General features: G+C 48.0%; 1 protein-coding gene across 2 annotated transcripts in view; it reads right to left on the bottom strand.

Moving 5' to 3' along the window:
• The window catches only part of LOC134932712 (mitochondrial inner membrane protease ATP23 homolog), a 70,110-nt gene that overhangs the window by 34,352 nt on the left and 18,617 nt on the right, over window positions 1-17,141 (bottom strand). Inside the window, exons 2-3 of one of the 2 annotated variants that reach the window (XM_063927365.1) lie at window positions 7,327-7,372; window positions 6,986-7,067 (exon numbers count right to left, since the gene is read on the bottom strand). In XM_063927365.1, the coding sequence (XP_063783435.1) occupies window positions 6,986-7,067; window positions 7,327-7,372 (128 nt within the window). Of the gene's footprint in view, window positions 1-6,985; window positions 7,068-7,326; window positions 7,373-17,141 lie in introns of those variants that run through there. The other variant, XM_063927366.1, reaches the window with a different exon arrangement.

Below are 17,141 nucleotides of genomic sequence, written 5' to 3'. Positions count from 1 at the left end.
ACTCCTCCCCTTTATACGGCAAAACCTCCATGTGACGTTTTGAATCCGCATCGCCTGTCCACTGTCGTGTCCATAAGGCTCTTCTGGCTGAAATGGACATAGCACTCACCCGAGATGCCAGTGTGCAAATATCCCTCTGTGCATCACGCATATAGATAAATGCATCCTTTATTTGTTCTAACGACAGTAAAACATTGTCCCTATCTAGGGTATCAATATTTTCAATCAGGGATTCTGACCAAACTACTCCAGCACTGCACATCCAGGCAGTTGCTATAGCTGGTCGTAGTATAACACCTGCATGTGTGTATATATTCTTTTGAATAACTTCCATCTTTCTATCTGATGGATCCTTAAGTGCGGCCGTCTCAGGAGAGGGTAACGCCACTTGTTTGGATAAGCGTGTGAGCGCCTTGTCCACCTTAGGGGGTGTTTCCCAGCGCGCCCTAACCTCTGGCGGGAAAGGGTATAATGCCAATAACTTTTTTGAAATTATCAACTTTTTATCAGGAGCAACCCACGCTTCATCACACACGTCATTTAATTCTTCTGATTCAGGAAAAACTGTTTGTAGTTTTTTCACACCATACATAATACCCTGTTTTACGGTATCTGTAGTATCAGCTAAATGTAACGTCTCCTTCATTGCCAAAATCATATAACGTGTGGCCCTACTGGAAAATACGTTTGAATTTCTACCGTCGTCACTGGAATCAGTGCCCGTGTCTGGGTCTGTGTCGACCGACTGAGGCAAAGGGCGTTTTACAGCCCCTGACGGTGTTTGAGGCGCCTGGACAGGCATTAATTGATTGTCCGGCCGCCTCATGTCCTCAACTGACTGTTTAAGGGAAGATAAACCATCACGTAATTCCACAAATAAAGGCATCCATTCTGGTGTCGACCCCCTGGGGGGTGACATCTGCATATTTGGCAATTGCTCCGCCTCCACACCAATATCGTCCTCATACATGTCGACACCACGTACCGACACACACCGCAAACTCACAGGGAATGCTCTAATGAAGACAGGACCCACTAGCCCTTTTGGGGAGACAGAGGGAGAGTCTGCCAGCACACACCACAAAGCGCTATATATACAAGGGATATCCTTATATTAAGTGCTCCCTTATAGCTGCTTTAATATATATATATATAGCCATTAATGTGCCCCCCCTCTCTGTTTTACCCTGTTTCTGTAGTGCAGTGCAGGGGAGAGACCTGGGAGCCGTTCTGACCAGCGGAGCTGTGACAGAAAATGGCGCCGTGTGCTGAGGAGATAGGCCCCGCCCCTTTTTCGGCGGGTTCTTCTCCCGCTATTTTTCCAGTCAGGCAGGGGTTAAATATCTCCATATAGCCCCTATGGGCTATATGTGAGGTATTTTTAGCCTTGTATAAGGTTTATATTTGCCTCTCAGAGCGCCCCCCCCCAGCGCTCTGCACCCTCAGTGACTGCCCAGTGAAGTGTGCTGAGAGGAAAATGGCGCACAGCTGCAGTGCTGTGCGCTACCTTATGAAGACTGAGGAGTCTTCAGCCGCCGGTTTCCGGACCTCTTCACGCTTCAGCATCTGCAAGGGGGTCGGCGGCGCGGCTCCGGGACCGGACTCCACGGCTGGGCCTGTGTTCGATCCCTCTGGAGCTAATGGTGTCCAGTAGCCAAGCAGCAAATCCACTCTGCATGCAGGTGAGTTTACTACTTTCCCCCTAAGTCCCACGTTGCAGTGATCCTGTTGCCAGCAGGACTCACTGTAAAGAAAAAAACCTAAACTAAACTTTCTCTAAGCAGCTCTTTAGGAGAGCCACCTAGATTGCACCCTTCTCGTTCGGGCACAAAATCTAACTGGAGTCTGGAGGAGGGTCATAGGGGGAGGAGCCAGTGCACACCACCTGACCTAGTAAAGCTTTACTTTTTTGTGCCCTGTCTCCTGCGGAGCCGCTATTCCCCATGGTCCTTTCAGGAACCCCAGCATCCACTTAGGACGATAGAGAAACTACAGGTAGTTTTTTCACATCCCACATAATACCCTCTTTTGTGGTACTTGTAGTATCAGAAATATGTAACACCTCCTTCATTGCCCTTAACAAGTAACGTGTGGCCCTAAAGGGAAATACGTTTGTTTCTTCACCGTCGACACTGAAATCAGTGTCCGTGTCTGTGTCTGTCGACCGACTGAGGTAAAAGGACGTTTTAACGCCCCTGACGGTGTTTGAGACGCCTGGACAGGTACTAATTTGTTTGCCAGCCGTCTCATGTCGCCAACCGACCTTGCAGCGTGTTGACATTATCACGTAATTCCATAAATAAGCCATCCATTCCGGTGTCGACTCCCTAGAGAGTGACATCACCATTACAGGCAATTTGCTCCGCCTCCTCACCAACATCGTCCTCATACATGTCGACACACACGTACCGACATATAGCACACACACACAGGGAATGCTCTGATAGAGGACAGGACCCCACTAGCCCCTTGGGGAGACAGAGGGAGAGTTTGCCAGCACACACCAAAGCGCTATATTTTACAGGGATAGCCTTATAATAAGTGCTCCCTTATAGCTGCTTTTATAAAATCACAATTTCGCCAAATTTTGCCCCCCCTCTCTTGATTTAACCCTGTTTCTGTAGTGCAGTGCAGGGGAGAGCCTGGGAGCCTTCCTGACCAGCGGAACTGTGTGAGGAAATGGCGCTGTGTGCTGAGGAGATAGGCCCCGCCCCCTTTTCGGCGGGCTCGTCTCCCGCTTAAAAATGGATTCTGGCAGGGGTTAAATATCTCCATATAGCCCCGGAGGCTATATGTGAGGTATTTTTTGCCAAAAAAAGGATTTTCATTGCTGCCCAGGGCGCCCCCCCCCCAGCGCCCTGCACCCTCAGTGACTGCCGTGTGAAGTGTGCTGAGAGCAATGGCGCACAGCTGCAGTGCTGTGCGCTACCTTAAGAAGACTGAGGAGTCTTCTGCCGCCGATTCTGGACCTTCTTCTCTTTTCAGCATCTGCAAGGGGGCCGGCGGCGAGGCTCCGGTGACCATCCAGGCTGTACCTGTGATCGTCCCTCTGGAGCGAATGTCCAGTAGCCAAAGAAGCCAATCCATCCTGCACGCAGGTGAGTTCACTTCTTCTCCCCTAAGTCCCTCGATGCAGTGATCCTGTTGCCAGCAGGACTCACTGTAAAATAAAAAACCTAAGCTAAACTTTTCTAAGCAGCTCTTTAGGAGAGCCACCTAGATTGCACCCTTCTCGGCCGGGCACAAAAACCTAACTGAGGCTTGGAGGAGGGTCATAGGGGGAGGAGCCAGTGCACACCACCTGATCCTAAAGCTTTACTTTTTGTGCCCTGTCTTCTGCGGAGCCGCTATTCCCCATGGTCCTTTCAGGAACCCCAGCATCCACTAGGACGATAGAGAAAATTAAAACTCCCTTTTTTCGAAGGAGTATCATCATTTCGGCCATTACCCCGGTAAACACCCTCGGTGCCTTGTACAGTCCTGTCTGGACTTGGTAATGGTAATCCTGTACCACAAATCTGAGGTACTCCTGGCGAGGATGGTAAATGGGGACATGCAGGTAAGCATCCTTGATGTCCCGGGATACCATGTAATCCCCCTCGTCCAGGCTTGCAATAACCGCCCCGAGCGATTCCATCTTGAACTTGAATTTTTTTATGTATGTATGTGTTCAAGGATTTTAATATAAATGGGTCACACCGAACCATGCGGTTTCGGTACCCCAACCCGTGTAGAATAGTAACCCCGTCCTTGTTGAAGTAGGGGCACTTGAGTATTACCTGTTGGGAATACTGCTTATTAATTGCCTCTAGTACAGCCTCCCTGCCTGAGGGAGTTGTCGGCAAGCCATAATCTAGGAAACGGCTGGGGGGAGATATCTCGAATTCCAGCTTGTACCCCTGACATACTTCTTGAAAGAAACAGGGATCCACCTGTGAGCGAGCCCACTGATCGCTGAAATTTTTGAGACGGCCCCCCACCGTACCTGGCTACACCTGTGGAGCCCCCGCGTCATGCTGTGGGCTCAGAGGAAGCGAGAGAAGAATTTTGATTCTGGGAACAGGCTGACTGGTGCAGCTTTTTCCCTCTTCCCTTGTCTCTGTACAGAAGGGAAACGCCTTTGACCCGCTTGCTTTTCTGAAGCCGAAAGGACTGTACCTGATAATACAGTGCTTTCTTAGTCTGTGAGGAAACCTGAGGTAACAATATTTCTTCCCAGCTGTGGATACGAGGTCCCAGAGACCATCCCCAAATAATTCCTCACCCTTATAAGGTAGAATCTTTTTAAAGTCAGCATCACCTGTCCCGTGACAGGTCTCTAATACCCTCCTGACAGAATGGACATTACATTCATTTTGGATGCCAGCCGGCAAAATAACCCTCTGTGCATCCCTCATATATAAGACGACGTCTTTAATATGTTCTCATGTTTGACAGGGTCACCGACCACGCTGCAGCAGCACGATCTGCAGGTCTCCGTCTAGTACCTGAGTGTGTAAATACAGACTTCAGGATAGCCTCCTGCTTTTTATCAACAGGTACCTTCAAAGTGGCCGTTCCTAAAACGGCAGTGCCACCTTTTTTGACAACCGTGTGAGCGCCTTATCCACCCTAGGGGATATCTCCCAGCGTAACTTATCCTCCTGGCGGGAAAGGGTACGCCATCAGTAACTTTTTAGAAATTACCAGTTTCTAAACGGGGGAACACACGCTTTTCACACACTTCATTTATTCATCTGATGGGGGAACAAAACACTGCCTGTTTTTTCTCCCCAAACCTAAAAACCCATTTTTAGAGGTGCTTGGGATAATGTCAGAAATGTGTAACACATTTTTTATTGCCGGGATCAAGTCACGGATGTTCCTAGTGGATTGTGTATATGTCTCAACCTTGTCGACACTGGAGTCAGACTCCGTGTCGACATCTGTGTCTGCCATCTGAGAGAGCGGGCGTTTTTGAGCCCCTGATGGCCTTTGAGACGCCTGGGCAGGCGCAGGCTGAGAAGCCGGCTGTCCCACAGCTGTTACGTCATCCACCCTTTTATGTAAGGAGTTGACACTGTCGGTTAATACCTTTCACCTATCCATCCACTCTGGTGTCGGCCCCACAGGGGGGTACATCACATATATCGGCCTCTGCTCCGTCACCATATAAGCCTCCTCATTCAACATGACGACACAGCCGTACCGACACACCGCAGACACACAGGGAATGCTCTAAACGAGGACAGGACCCACAAAAGCCCTTTGGGGGGACAGAGTGAGAGTATGCCAGCACACACCAGAGCGCTATATAATGCAGGGACTAACTGAGTTATGTCCCTAATAGCTGCTTTTCATATAATATATGTATATATACTGCCAAATTTAATGCCCCCCCCCCCCCCCCCTCTCTTTTCCCTCTTACTGGTACTGTAGAATGCAGGGAAGAGCCAGGGAGCTTCCCTCCAGCCGAGCTGTGAGGGAAAAATGGCGCCAGTGTGCTGAGGAGATAGGCTCCGCCCCTTTTTCGCGGCCTATTCTCCCGCTTTTTATGGAATTCTGGCAGGGGTATTTTCCTCATATATAGCCCCTGGGGCTATATATTGAGGTATTTTAGTCAGCCAAGGTGTTTTTATTGCTGCCTCAGGGCGCCCCCCCCCCAGCGCCCTGCACCCTCAGTGACCGGAGTGTGAAGTGTGTGAGAGGAGCAATGGCGCACAGCTGCAGTGCTGTGCGCTACCTTGGTGAAGACAGAGTCTTCATGCCGCCGATTTTCCGGACTATCTTCTTGCTTCTGGCTCTGTAAGGGGGACGGCGGCGCAGCTCCGGGACCGAACACCAAGGACTGGGCCTGCGGTCGATCCCTCTGGAGCTAATGGTGTCCAGTAGCCTAAGAAGCCCAATCCGGCTGCAAGCAGGCGAGTTCGCTTCTTCTCCCCTTAGTCCCTCGCTGCAGTGAGCCTGTTGCCAGCAGGTCTCACTGAAAATAAAAAACCTAAGTCTATTCTTTCTAAGAGCTCAGGAGAGCCCCTAGTGTGCATCCAACCTCGGCCGGGCACGAAATCTAACTGAGGCTTGGAGGAGGGTCATAGTGGGAGGAGCCAGTGCACACCAGGTAGTCTAAGATCTTTCTAGAGTGCCCAGCCTCCTTCGGAGCCCGCTATTCCCCATGGTCCTTACGGAGTTCCCAGCATCCACTAGGACGTCAGAGAAAGCACTTTACAGGGTGGAAATATCAGTGTCTTCCATTTTTATAGACCCAACCTTTTCATTTAAAAATATACCTGGTATGTGGTAGAATTGGGTAATAATGTAATGGTTACAGTAATATTAGATGTAATATTAGATGCTAAGCTGTGTCGTTGTGAACAATCTTAACCAACAAAAGTTTTATCTGTTGTGATTATTTGAACAGTCCCATGGAGAGGAGAGATGTGTCCACTTACATCTTTCCTCTCTGCGCATTAAATAGCCCTTTTAGTAATGCCATGCAGTCTATAGGTGCAACTTTTTCCATTAAAATAGGGCTTATTTACATCGCTATGTAAATAGGACGCACAAGCAGAATCTGCTGATGAAAATAATTTGCTGCCTGCCTATATTCTCTTTGTGACTGTGGCTGTATCTGCATATGAAATATACTTTATATATATGTTTTCCTAGAAAACACTGCAGTGTAGCATTTCACGTGCAGTTACAGCCTTAAATAGAATATAGGCATGCTGAATATAATTTTAAACACCAGAAGCGAATAAGCAATGTGAATAAGACACATTTTCAGCAAGAAAAGAAAAAAAAGACTACTATCAGAGTTGCACAAGACTGGTCAGCTCACTCACGCCAGGCATCTCCCGCTGCATTGCGTATTGAGGCAAGATGTATGAGCACGCATCTGTATATGGTAGAAGCACTGCATTTGGTTTTTGAGCAGTGACTTTAATATACGTAAGCGGAATGTATGAGATGTGTTAGTAGTCAATCTAACGTTTATATTTTGATTTACCTCAGAGGTAGCCGAATCAAATCCTCCACCCACTGACCCATCACATTCTTCACAGGAAAAGTGTCTATCCCTGAAGGCTGCACTGAAAACAACAATTCATTTATACCTGTTAACCTCTTTTAAAACAGTAATATCTAGCCTACCCCCCAACAAGCATTTTACTGAGCAACTTACTTACTCTAATGCGGTTATTTAAAAGGACGAACACTTATGTTCTAATAAAAGTATGTATTGAAAATATTTTAATCAGAAGTTTCAAAATGTCAATGAAATTACATTGATAACATGATGAAAATATAAACCATGACAGTAGGTTTAGAGATATAGGAACATTTACTTACCAACCAGACTGTTTCATGGCATCTAAAAGTAACTTGATTTGTGGATCTAATAAAGAACAAAAAATAATAATAGCTAGCATCAAGAATAATGTGAAGTTTTCTACAATATATAAATCAAAGTAAGCCAACAAAATGTAAAACTTGCATTTTTAGAAACCATTAGTACCATGGGGTATAGACGGGTCCACCAGGAGCCACTGGCACTTTAAGAGTTTGAGAGTGAGAGATGGCTCCTCCCTCTATGCCCCTCCTACCAGACTCAGTCTAGAAACTATTGCCTGAGGAGACGGACATCTTCGAGAGAAGGATTTAACTCAGATAGTGGCGAGATTCATACCAGCTCACACATACAAAGCACATCAAGCTAACTAGCTTGAAAAACTCAGCAACTGCTGAAACATTACTTACCAAGTAACAATGCAGTACATAACTAAAAGTTGTACTGAACCAGATAACGGTTGCAGGAAAACGAAGCGCTGGGCGGGTGCCTAGCATCCTCCACGGACTACGAGAAAAGGATTTACCGGTAGGTAACCAAAATCCTATTTTCTCTTACATCCTAGAGGATGCTGGGGTCCACATTAGTACCATGGGTATGTACCAAAGCTCACAGAACAGGAGGGAGAGCGCGGAGGCTTTTGCAGAACTGATTGACTGAACTTCAGATCATCAGAGGCCAAAGTATCGAACTTGTAGAACTTAGCAAACGTGTTCGACCCAGACCAAGTTGCCGCTCGGCAAAGTTGTAACGCCGAGACACCCCGGGCAGCCGCCCAGGAAGACCCCACCTTACGAGTAGAGTGGGCCTTAACAGATTTTGGACACGGCAATCCTGCCGTAGAATAAGCATGCTGGATAGTGAACCTAATCCAGCGAGATATAGTCTGCTTTGAAGCAGGACACCCAATTGTCTTTGGATCATACAGGACAAACAAAAGAGTCCGATTTCCTGTGACGAGCAATCCTCTTCAGATATATTTTCAAAGCCCTCACAACATCCAAGGACTTTGACGAAACTGAGGAGTCAGTAGCCACTGGCACCACAATAGGGTGGTTGATATGAAATGCCGACACAACCTTTGAAAGAAACTGCTGATGTGTCCGGAGCTCAGCTCTATCTTCGTGGAATATCAAGTAAGGGCTTTTACAGGACAAAGCCCCCAATTCTGACACCCGTCTAGCAGAAGCTAAGGCCAACAACGTGACAGCCTTCCATGTAAGATATTTTACCTCAACCTCCTGTAGAGGTTCAAACCAGTTCGACTGGAGGAACTGCAACAACACGTTAAGGTCCCAAGGCGCCATAGGCGGTACAAAGGGAGGTTGAATGTGCAGAACTCCCTTCAAAAAGGTCTGAACCTCAGGGAGGGCAGCCAATTGTTACTGGAAGAAAATGGACAGGGCCGAAATCTGGACCTTCACAGATCCCAACCTCAGGCCCATATCTACACCTGCTTGCAGGAAGAGGAGAAAACGTCCCAGTTGAAACCCCACCGCAGGAAACTTCTTGGACTCACACCAAGAGACATATTTCTTCCAAATACGATGGTAATGTTTAGACGTTACCGCTTTCCTAGCCTGTATCAGGGTAGGAATGACATTCTTTGGAATGCCCTTCCGAGCTAGTATCAGGCAATCAACCAACATGCCATCAAACGTAGTCGCGGTAAGTCTTGATAGGCAAACGGCCCCTGCTGCAGCAGGTCCTCCCGAAGAGGAAGTGGCCTCGGCTCTTCCTGTAAGAGATTCAGAAGGTCCGCGTACCAAGCCCGCCTTGGCCAGTCCGGAGCAATGAGGATCGCTTGAACTCTTGTTCTCCTTATGAGCTTTAGAACTCTTGGAATGAGTGGGAGTGGTGGAAACACGTACACCGACTGGAACACCCACGGAAACACCACGGCGTCCACTGCCACTGCTTGTAAGTCCCTCGACCTGGAACAATAGCGTTGAAGCTTCTTGTTGAGACGAGAGGCCATCATATCTATTTGGGGTCGTGTCTGCTGAGGAAGTCTGCTTCCCAGTTGTCCACTCCCGGAAAGAAGATTGCAGAGAGCGCCAACGCGTGTTTTTCTGCCCAGAGGATGATCTTGTCACCTCTGACATCACAGCTCAGCTCTTCGTTCCGCCCTGTCGGTTTACGTAAGCCACAATCATTAACATTGTCAGACTGTACTTGAATGGCTCGATTTCTTAGAAGATGGGCCGCCTGAAGAAGTTCCAGGATGTTGATCGGCAGGCCGGCTTCCAGACTTGACCTTTCTTGGAAGGTTTCCCCTTGAGTGACTGCGCCCCAGCCCGGAGGCTCGCATCCGTGATTAGAAGAACCCAGTCCTGAATCCCAAACCTGCGGCCCTCCAGAAGGTGAGGCAATTGGAGCCACCAGAGAAGTGAAATCCTGGCCTTTGGCGACAGACGAATTCTCTGGTGCATGTGTAGATGAGATCCTGACCACTTGTCCAGGAGATCCAGTTGGAAGGCCCGAGCATGGAACCTCCCATACTGGAGAGCCTCGTAAGAGGCCACCATCTTTCCCAAAAGGTAAATGTATTGATGAACTGACACCCGGGCTGGCTTCAGGACATCCCGGACCATTGTTTGTATCACCAATGCCTTTTCCTGTGTCGAGGATCATCCCCAGAAAAGACAACCCCCGAGTTGGCTCTAATGAGATTTTGGAAGGTTCAGATCCAACCGTGGACTCTGAGTAGGCGGATTGTGAGTACAATGGACTGCAACAGCTCCTCCTTGGACGATGCCTTTATCAGTAGATCGTCCAGATACGAAAACAGGATTTTAATGCCTACCGGTAAATCCTTTTCTATAAGTCCGTAGAGGATGTTGGGGACACCAAAAGAACCATGGGATATAGACGGATCCGCAGGAGACATGGGCACTTTAAGACTTTCAAAGGGGGCGTGACCGGGCTCCTCCCTCTATATCCCTTCCCAGACTCAGTTTGGAACTGTGCCTGGAGAGATGGACATTTTGAGGAAAGGAATTAACAACAAGGTGAGCATCATACCAGCTCACGCCATAAACACGCCGAATAACATGGCATTCAACTGAACACATGCCAACGGACACAAACAAAATTCAGCAACAAGCTGAAGAAACCATAAAACAACCTGTGTGTAACCAGAACTAAACTGCAGATACAGTACGCACTGGGACGGGCACCCAACATCATCTACGGACTTATAGAAAAGGATTTACCGGTAGGTATTAAAATCCTGTTTTCTATTACGTCCTTGAGGATGTTGGGGACACCAAAAGAACCATGGGATTATACCAAACTTTAGGTCTTCATCGGCCAAGGTATCAAACTTGTAAAACTTAGCAAACGTGTTTGACCCCGACCAAGTAGCAGCTCGGCAAAGTTGTAATGCCGAGACACCCCGGGCAGCCGCCCAGGATGAGCCCACCTTCCTAGTGGAATGGGCTTTTACCGATTTAGGTAACGGCAAACTTGCCGTGGAATGAGCCTGCTGAATCATGCGACATATCCAGCGGGCAATGGTCTGCTTGGAAGCAGGATACCCAAGTTTATTGGGAGCATATAGCACAAACAGAGACTCTGTTTTTCTAACTGGAGCCGTTCTGGCAACGTAAATTTTCAAAGCTCTGACGACATCCAGAGACTTTTCCTCAGCCAAAGTGCCAGTAGCCACTGGCATCACAATAGGTTGGTTAATATGAAAAGAGGAAACCACCTTTGGCAGAAATTGTTGCTGAGTTCTCAATTCTGCCCTATCTTCATGGAATATCAAATAAGGGCTCTTGTGAGACAAGGCCGCCAATTCAAACACACGCCTTGCGGATGCCAATGCTAACAAAATGACAAGCTTCCAGGTGAGGAATTTCAACTCCACTTTACTTAAAGGTTCAAACCAATGTGATTTTAGGAATGTTAAAACCACATTAAGATCCCAAGGTGCCACAGGTGGCACAAAAGGAGGTTGGATGTGCAGGACCCCTTTTACAAAGGTGTGCACCTCAGGAAGTGAGGCCAATTGTTTCTGAAAGAAAATTGACAAAAGCAGAAATCTGCACTTTTATGGAGCCTAACTTAAGGTCCGCATCCACTCCATTTTGTAGAAAATGGAGAAAACGTCCAAGGTCAAACTTCTCCACTGGAGCTTTCTTGGACTCGCACCAGGAAATATATTTCCTAAAAATACGGTGATAGTGTTTCGACGTCACACCCTTCCTAGCAAGGATAAGAGTGGGGATGACTTCATCGGGAATACCCTAACGGGCTAAAATCTGGTCTTCAACCGCCATGCCGTCAAACGTAGCCGCTGTAAGTCTTGATAGACGAATGACCCCTGCTGCAGCAGATCCTCGCGAAGAGGAAGAGGCCATGGATCTTCGACTAACAACTCCTGAAGATCCGGGTACCAAATTCTCCTTGGCCAGTCTGGAACTACAAGGAGCGCTGGAATCTGAGATTTTCTTAGGATTCTCAGAACCTTTGGAATGAGAGGAAGTGGAGGGAAAACGTACACCGACGGATACACCCAAGGTGACGTCAGTGCATCCACTGTCGCCGCCTGAGGGTCCCTGGACCGGGAACAATACTTTAGTAGTTTTTTGTTGTGGCGGGACGCCATCGTGTCTTTGTGGGGAACCCCCCATAGATTTGTTAGTAGGGAGAAGACCTCCTAATGGAGGCTCCAATCTCCTGGATGTAGATCGTGTCTGCTGAGGAAGTCTGCTTCCCAGTTGTCCACTCCCAGAAGGAAAATTGCCAACAGAGCGCTTACCCGAGTCTCTGCCCAGCGAAGAATCTTTGTGGCTTCTGCCATTGCTGTTCTGCTCTTTGTGCCGCCTTGGCGGTTTATGTACGCTACTGCTGTCACATTGTCCGATTGGATCAGGACAGGCCAGTTTCGAAGAAGATGCTCCGCTTGTAGAAGGCCGTTGTAAATGGCCCTCAACTCCAGCACGTTTATGTGAAGAAGTTTCCTGACTTGACTATCTTCCTTGGAAGGTCACCCCTTGTGTGACTGCTCCCCAACCCCGGAGACTTGCATCCGTGGTCACTAGGATCCAGTCTTGGATCCCGAATCTGCATCCTTCTAAGAGGTGAGAGCTGTGTAGCCACCACAGGAGTGAGATTCTGGTGTTGGGGGATAGAACTATCCTCCGGGGCATATGAAGGTGGGATCTGGACCATTTGTCCAACAGGTCCCACTGAAACAATCTGGCATAGAACCTCCCGAATTGGAGGGCCTCGTATGCCGCCACCATCTTCCCCAGCAATCGAATGCATTGATGAATGGATACAGTTGGTGGTTTCAGAATGAGTTTTACCAAACTCTGAATTTCCAGTGCTTTCTCTGGAGGGAGGAACACTCTCAGCTGGGCCGTGTCCAGAATCAATTCCAACAACCCGGTTGGCATTTTTGGGTATAAGTGTGATTTCGGCAGCTTCAAGAGCCAGCCGTACTGTTGTAGAAGCGACAGAGACAGTGCAATGTCCTGTACCAGTTTTTCCTTGGACCTCGCCTTTATCAGGAGATTGTCCAAGTACGGGATAATTGTAACTCCTCTTTTTCTGAGGAGAACCATCATTTCTACCATGACTTTTGTGAAAATCCTCGGAGCCGTAGCCAGGCCAAACGGCAACATCTGAAATTGGTAATGAGTATCCTGGATTGCAAACCGAAGATAACTCTGATGAGGGGGATAAATGGGAACATGAAGGTAGGCATCCTTTATGTCCAAAGACACCATGAATTCCCCCTCCTCCAGGCTGGAGATCACCGCTCGGAGAGACTCCATCTTGAATTTGAATTTCTTCAGGAAAGATTTTAGAGATTTTAGGTTGAGGATTGGTCGTACCGAGCCATCCGGCTTCGGCACTACAAATAGGCTTGAATAAAACCCTTCCCCTTGTTGCGCCCGGGGGACCGGGATCACAACCTGATTTTGACATAATTTTTATATTGTTCCACAGACTAGAACTCTGTCTGGGAGCGAAACTGGTAACGGTGATTTGAAAAAACGGCGAGGGGGAACGTCTTGGAATTCCAGTTTGTACCCTTGGGTCACAATTTGTAACACCCAAGGGTCCAGGTCCGAGCGAACCCAAACCTGACTGAAAAGCCTTAGACGTGCCCCCAACGGTGCGGTCTCCTGTAAGGCAGACCCGGCGTCATGCGGTGGATTTGGCGGAAGCCGGGGAGGACTTCTGCTCTTGTGAACTCGAGGAGGCGTGAGTTCTCTTGCCCCTTCCTCTACCTCTGGTAGCGAGAAAGAAGTTACCTCGGCCTTTTCTATATTTATTGGGCCAAAAGGACTGCATTTGATAGTGCGGTTTCTTCTGTTGCGCAGGAGCATTAGGTAAATAAGTAGATTTACCCGCTGTGGCCGCTGATACTAAATCAGTAAGGCCGTCAACAAACAGTTCCCCACCCTTAAAGGGAAGGGACTCTATATTTTTCTTGGAATCAGCGTCAGCATTGCATTGACGAGTCCATAGCGCACGCCTAGCCGCAACTGACATAGCATTAGCCTTAGCCCCCAGGAGGCCAGCATCTCTTGCAGCCTCTTTGAAGTACGCAGCCGCGTCCCTGATATAACCAAGCGTCACTAGGATGCTATCCCGAGTATCTAAATCCGCAGATAAACTTTCAGCCCATTTTCCAATGGCGCTACTAACCCACGCTGACGCAATAAGCGGTCTAAGCTGCGTCCCCGTGGTAGTAAAAATAGCTTTTAAAGTAGCCTCCTGCTTACGATCAGCCGGCTTCTTAAGAGTCGTCGACTGAGCCGCAGAGAGCGCTACCTGTTTAGACAAGCGTGCTAGGGCTTTGTCTACTGTGGGTGGTATTTCCCACTTATCCCTATCCGCTGCGGGAAAGAGGTATGCCACCTTGATCCTATTAGGAATGAGAAATTTCTTATCAGGTGTATTCCAAATGCCATCAAAAAGGTCATTTAGTTCAAAACAAGGAGGAAAAGAAACAGAGCGTCTCTTTTCTTTGTAAATAAGGACCCTCGTTTCTGGTGTAAAGGGGTCCTCGTCAATACGTAATATGTCTGACAGCCACAATCATATACAGGTTGAGTCTCCCTTATCCAAAATGCTTGGGACCAGAGGTATTTTGGATATGGGATTTTTCCGTATTTTGGAATAATTGCCTACCATAATGAGATATCATGGTGATGGGACCTAAATCTAAGCACAGAATGCATTTGTTACATATACACCTTATACACACAGCCTGAAGGTCATTTTAGCCAATATTTTTTATAACTTTGTGCAATAAACAAAGTGTGTGTACATTCACACAATTCATTTATGTTTCATATACACCTTATACACACAGCCTGAAGGACATTTAATACAATATTTTTAATAACTTTGTGTATTAAACAAAGTTTGTGTACATTGAGCCATCAGAAAACAAAGGTTTCACTATCTCACTCTCACTCAAAAAAGTCCGTATTTCGGAATATTCCGTATTTCGGAATATTTGGATATGGGATACTCAACCTGTATTGAATACTCTTATCCAATTTAGGATCTAATCTAGAATCAGCATAATCGGCACCGGTATCAGAGTCTGTGTCGGTATCTGTGTCATCTAATTGGTCAACACCACGTTTTAGTGACCCTTGTAATAAAGCGTCATCTACCAATCTCTTCCAAATCTGCAGTTGAGAGTCAGACTCCGTAAACTTTTGATTTAATAGAGTAACATTAGCATTTAAAGCAGTTAACCAATCAGCAGTAACATTTGGTGTCCCCAATAAATCATCCCCCTGAGAGGAAAATTCTGCCTCAGACATGTTGTCTCCCTAACAGCACCCAAAAGAAAGCGTGTGAGGGAACAAAAGGAAAGGAACCAGCTCACACCCCAGCGCCAAAGTGCAGGTCTGAAAAACACCCTCAAGTGTCACAGAGCTGCAGCGCTATAATATGTATGTAAATAATCTGCCCCCCCCTCGTTTTATAGCCCCTGGTACTTGCTGCTGTGAGGAAGGACCAGCGCTGCTGCTTGGAGGAGGAAATGGCGCCGAGTGAGCCTGGAGGAAGAAGCCCCGCCCCCAACATGGCGCGCTTCTTCCCGCTTATTTTTACATGTTTATCCTGGCGGGGGTTTGCGGGCAGTGCCAGAGCACTGTACAGATATGCCAGCCTTATTTATGAGGTATTTTTAGCTCCCCAGGGCGCCCCCCTCCCAGTGGTGTGTACAGTCGGGGAGCCTGGCGCGCACTGAGCAAATCATGTTGCGCGGTACCTCTATATGCCGTCTTTGTTGAAGAGAAGATGTCTTTTCCTCACATACTCGCCTGTCTTCTGGCTTGAAGAGGGAGGATGGCAAGCTGTGGGAGCGAGCATCCAAGAGAGCCCGGCGTTCATCTCCCCTCAGGAGCTGAAGGCATCCTGTCAGCAGCAGCAGAGCCCTGAAACTCATTAGAAGTGGGTCTAGACTGCTCTCCCCTCTTTCCCACGAAGCAGGGAGTCTGTAGCCAGCAGATCTCCCCAAAATAAAAAACCTAACATTAAGTCTTTTCAGAGAAACTCTAAGAGCTCCCCCGAGTGCCTCCATCTCGCAGGGCACATTTTCTAAACTGAGTCTGGGGAGGGATATAGAGGGAGGAGCCAGGACACACTCCCTTTGAAAGTCTTAAAGTGCCCATGTCTCCTGCGGATCCGTCTATATCCCATGGTTCTTTTGGTGTCACCAACATCCTCAAGGACGTAATAGAAATTATGTTTACCCCCTGTTTTCGGAGTAGAACCATCATCTCCGCCATCACCTTGGTGAACACCCTTGGTGCTGTAGAGAGGCCGAATGGCAGAGCCTGGAACTGGAAATGACAGTCCAGTAATGCAAAACGGAGATGAGCCTGATGCGGTAGCCAAATCGGAATGTGGAGGTACGCATCCTTTATATCCAGGGATACTAGGAATTCACCCTCTTCCAGACCTGATATCACCACCCTGAGAGACTCCATTTTGAACTTGAACTCTTTCAGAAAAGGGTTCAGTGATTTTAGGTTCAGAATGGGCTTGACCGAACCATCTGGTTTCGGTACCATGAAAAGGTTCGAATAGTAACCCGTGGCTTGCAAATGAGGAGGTACTGGCACAATGACCTGTGCTTCCACCAACTTCTGGACCGCTGCTTGTAGGACAGTCCTGTCCGCCAGCAGAACTGGCAAGCCTGATTTGAAAAATCGGTGAGGAGGGAGATTTTGAAATTCCAACCTGTATCCCTGGGACACAATATCTATCACCCGGCCGGACGACACCCAGACGTGACTGAACTGTCTGAGCCTCGCTCCCACTGGCCCCACCTCCAGGCCGCGTGGTCCACCATCATGCAGAGGACTTCGGCGTACTGGAAGCAGGCTTAGTTTCCTGGGAACCTGCCGCAGCAGGTTTCTTGGATTTAGCTCGATCTCCCCTAAAGAAGGTATTGGACGGTTTGGCCTTTCTAGGCTTGTTAGATCAAAAGGACTGTGATGCTGATGAAGAGAAGGATTTCTTCGGAGCAGGTGCAGCTGAGGGAAGGAATGGAGACTTACACGCTGTAGCCGTGGATATCCACGCATCCAAAGCTTCCCTAAAGAGAGCCTGACCTGTGTAGGGTAGGGACTCCAAACTTTTCCTGGATTCCGCGTTGGCCGACCACTGTCGCAGCCGCAGTCCCCAACTAGCTGAAACAGACAGAAGAGATCCCCGCAGCCATGGAACCCAGGTCTTTCATGGATTCTACCATAAAACCTGCTGAATCGTGAATGTTACGCAAAAACAATTCAACATCACCCTTATCCATTGTATCCAAATCCTCAAGTAA

Source organism: Pseudophryne corroboree, chromosome 6, assembly GCF_028390025.1.
Source record: "Pseudophryne corroboree isolate aPseCor3 chromosome 6, aPseCor3.hap2, whole genome shotgun sequence".
NCBI classification, from domain to species: Eukaryota; Metazoa; Chordata; class Amphibia; order Anura; family Myobatrachidae; genus Pseudophryne; species Pseudophryne corroboree.
The sequence above is the reverse complement of the archived record's forward strand: the minus strand, read 5'-3'. Positions and strand labels throughout refer to the sequence as shown.